The sequence below is a fragment of the Cimex lectularius genome, unplaced genomic scaffold (genome assembly GCF_000648675.2).
Source record: "Cimex lectularius strain Harlan isolate CLEC.00 unplaced genomic scaffold, Clec_2.1 scaffold225, whole genome shotgun sequence".
Classification (NCBI taxonomy): domain Eukaryota; kingdom Metazoa; phylum Arthropoda; class Insecta; order Hemiptera; family Cimicidae; genus Cimex; species Cimex lectularius.
The window spans coordinates 731,888-735,622 of NW_019392913.1; the positions used below are offsets into that span (position 1 = coordinate 731,888).

Consider the following 3,735-nt stretch of genomic DNA (forward strand, 5'->3'; position numbering starts at 1 on the left):
TGATTGCAGCAGCCTTTGATAAGCTCAAGCTGTTCTTGAATGTTAGAAGATGCGGGTTAGAACATAAAATTATAGTCTCATCATCAGCATAGGTACTAATGATAACAACGGGATGTATAGGAAAATATTCGTAATTGTTTAATTTAAAAAATTGACATAAGATAAGAGACACTTTGTAAATACACAGAGGAATAGCAAGAAATGAACCATCATTTCCCGTCAACTTAAGCCAACTAAACGATTTTTTATTGAACATAATTTATATTTATTATTTGTAAACATGCATACACGTACACGGGTTACAGCCCTCATAAATTTGTATTAAGAGGCCGATTGTTGGCCCGATCGGCACTAGCACTGGTCGATCGGCTGCTGGTTAGGCCCGAAGAAAGACTGCCTCTCTGGGCTCAAATTCTTCTGGGGCTTGACCGACGGCCACTTTGACACAAACAGCTTCTTAACAAACCAATTGAGTATCATGGACCAATATTTCACATTTATTTCACCGACTGAATGAAAACTCTGAAACTAAAAGTTTATGATTAGTTACTGCGACTTAGAAATAAAAAAAGCCAAGCCCAACCATTTTTGTCGTAGTGTTCAATAGGCGGTATTCAAACGATGGAAGCACTTCGCTCGGATCTTGCCAGGTGTCTGTTATAAAACAACATAATTCATAAGTTTTTGACAAAGGTAAGATCGTCACGATATCCAACCTGCAAAATTATCGGAGTCGTGGTTGTAATGAAAGTTGAGTCCCCAGATTATGTAGCGGACCAGGCAGTAGTCAAGTTCGGCCAGGTAGTGGTTCAAATCGACGTCACTATCTTTCAGCAGGTCATACAGGATCTGAACCCCCTGGCAAAGAGATTAATCAGCAATAAAAACATTATTATGTTGTAGAATTTACCTCCTTGGCCCTTCCCACCGTCCTGACTAACTCTAGGGTGTCGATTATGTTGAAATGAAGGCAGTATTCTTCGTCCGTCATCTGCTCCTCAGAGCGAGCTGGGCTTTGGGCAAAGATAGCCTTTTTCTTCAGCAACTCCTGCCAGTCGTTCTCATCTTCTTGCGACCAGTCTTCGATCATCGCCCAACGGAACCACCCTTTTTCAGGGCTCCAGACGTCTTCGATGAGCGAAAAGTCATGGATGAAGTCGTCGCCGTAGGGATCGTCGTACCATTCCCCCGCATCGTCGTCCATCTCGTATTCTTCCTCCATAGCTAAAACGCTGTTTTTTATTAAAATTAATACTAAGCGGGCAGGAAGGATTTTAGCCGGGCTTACTGGAACGGATCGCTTCCCTGAACGCTTGCTGGTGCTCTGACTCGTCGGAAAATTCGGAAAGCACGAGATTGGGGTCAGTTGTAAGCATCGCGAGATCTTCGCCTACATCTTCTCCTGCGGAAGACATTCCAATTGCAACTCCTTCTAAATCTTCAACAAACCTACAAAAATCCCTCATCAAACGTAAATAACAAAAATACATGACTAGTTAAACAATCGGTCTGAATTAGGAAAAATTGAGTTGTAAGTGATAAAAATATTGGTTATAAATAGTTGTTACCTATCCCGTTCTTCTGTGTTTTCGGCGATGTTCAAGTATTCGTTTTCACCACTGGGAAGCATAAGAGCGACCTGGTAGAGTTCATCGTCGGGCCAGATATCATGCGTAGAGGTCGCCCCCTCTTCGTCGGAGCTATCCTCCCCATCGTAAAAATCCGATCTACCCTATTCATTTTAAACAAAAAAACTGTTTAATGTAAGATTTTTGCTTGCTACATTAGCTTATCACACAAAAATAAAAAATAATAACAGAATCCAATGAAGTTACTTATTTGAGAGGTTCATTAAATCAGTAATGAAAATATTTTATAAAAGCAATTGATATTTCAATTCAATTCATTCTCTTTTCAAAAATCGCAACCGTATTATCGTTAATTATCTCTTTCTTTAAATAACTTATAGGGGCGTCGGTAACCGCAACGGTAGGCGTTGACACGGCCCTCATCGTAAAGGTAAACGTCCAGGGTTCGAATCCAGATGCCCTGCATTCGAACCCGACATATTTACAAATGGGCTTATTTTCAAAAACATCGGTACCCCAAGGCAACCTCGTAGTTGAAATACCCAAAAATAAAGCATAGACAAATTCATACAATTTCAATTCAAACATTTAAATGTAAAATTCGGACAATAGGCTCACCTAAGAAATTGAGTTGAACTAATCTCGTCCTGGGTTCAACCAATTAAAGTAAAAACAGGCCAGTTCAACATGAATTCATTAATTAATTCAAAATTAATTAATGGCAAAATCTTTTGTCGATTTTATATCAACCGGACGTAAAGTGTAAGTTTATTACATGATGGCCAACAATAAATACTTCGATTTTCGGAGAAAGACTACTCCCAATAATGGACTACTTTGTTTAATGAATTTCTCGATAGGGACGCAGGTGTCACAAATTCATAACTTTTTGATGAAAAAATAATTCGAAGTGCTGTAAATGATTTACTAGCCGATCGGACAAAAATAAAAGGAGCATTGTCCAATAAATATCTTTCGATAATTGTTCTCGTTTAAAATGTTGGCAGATAAGTGTTCTCTTAGAAGTCAAAAATTTAAAAACTCAGACTTTTTTTCATTACTACACCAAGAAAATTTCGTTCAACGACTGTTACTCGATAATATCGGTAATGGACCTGATCCAATCACCCATAAAATGACAAAATGTAAAACTTACCATTGTCATCGTCCGGTATCAGCTATGGTCATAAGATAATTGATGATTCATGGCACTTATTCCATGAAAACATTTTCGACGCTTAAAATTTCTCAAAAAGACAAAAGTGTAAAAATCTACGCCGGGCTACAAAGAAACTCACCTGATTTCGATGTCAGATGTCATTAAAAATTCAAAATTTGTTGTTTTTTTTGTATTAAAGAATGAAGGCATGGTATTCGGTCCCATTTTAATAAGCTCGGTCTTATTTTAATAGGGCTTTCGGTCAATTACCAGTTACCGGGATTTAGTCCTAATCCGTAAATCCTCTTTACGTATAACCAGTTAAAGCTCTTGTTTCATGTACTTACTGTAATCTCCGTTTTGAAATGAGACGTCTCGGATATTGATAATTCTTTAAAAGGCATTTCTTTTCACTCCAAAGAACCGTCATTTCGGAAAGTGACCCTTATCTTTTGACGATAAAATTGAAAATCGGGGTTACGGCCGGACCGGACGAAACTCGAGAAAGGCGAGATGGGACAAGGACGAGACGTTTTTCTGCCAATATCGGAGAATAGGATGAGATCGTCTTGGTGACGAAATACTGAAAAACTGTAAAAATGTCAGTAACTTGACCATCCCAGATCCGATGTCAGTGAAGATTATTAACAAATGAAAGCTCAAAAAATTTATATCCCTCAAATATGAAACTAACTGAAAAACGTACTATTTTCATACAAAATAATATAAATCAATCTTCTAAACCCTATGTACATTCACTCAGGTGTTAAAAATTTCAAAGACAATCCAAGTCTATCTGGTGATCCAAAAATAGAAATCAATTTGATGAAAAAAAAATGAAAACCATAAGAGAATTGATCTTTATATAATTGTATTCCTTGTCATTTCGTCGTTCCGGATAATTTAGGCTTAATTATTTATCCAGATTGTTAATTAGGACTGATATGCTAATTCTCACTAATGAGGTCGCTAAAGATATTCCGCTAC

The 3,735-nt window shown here is 37.6% G+C and overlaps 1 protein-coding gene across 1 annotated transcript; it reads right to left on the reverse strand.

Annotated features, from left to right (window-relative positions):
- Positions 1-241: 241 nt before the first annotated feature.
- On the reverse strand, positions 242-2,915 carry LOC106665138. The gene is made up of 7 exons (XM_014391356.2): positions 2,746-2,915; positions 1,569-1,732; positions 1,289-1,449; positions 911-1,224; positions 717-858; positions 584-654; positions 242-528 (listed from the first exon to the last, which is right to left on the reverse strand). The coding sequence occupies exons 1-7, from the start codon at positions 2,752-2,754 to the stop codon at positions 352-354; spliced, it is 1,038 nt and encodes a 345-aa protein (XP_014246842.1). The 5' UTR covers positions 2,755-2,915; the 3' UTR covers positions 242-351.
- Positions 2,916-3,735: the final 820 nt, after the last annotated feature.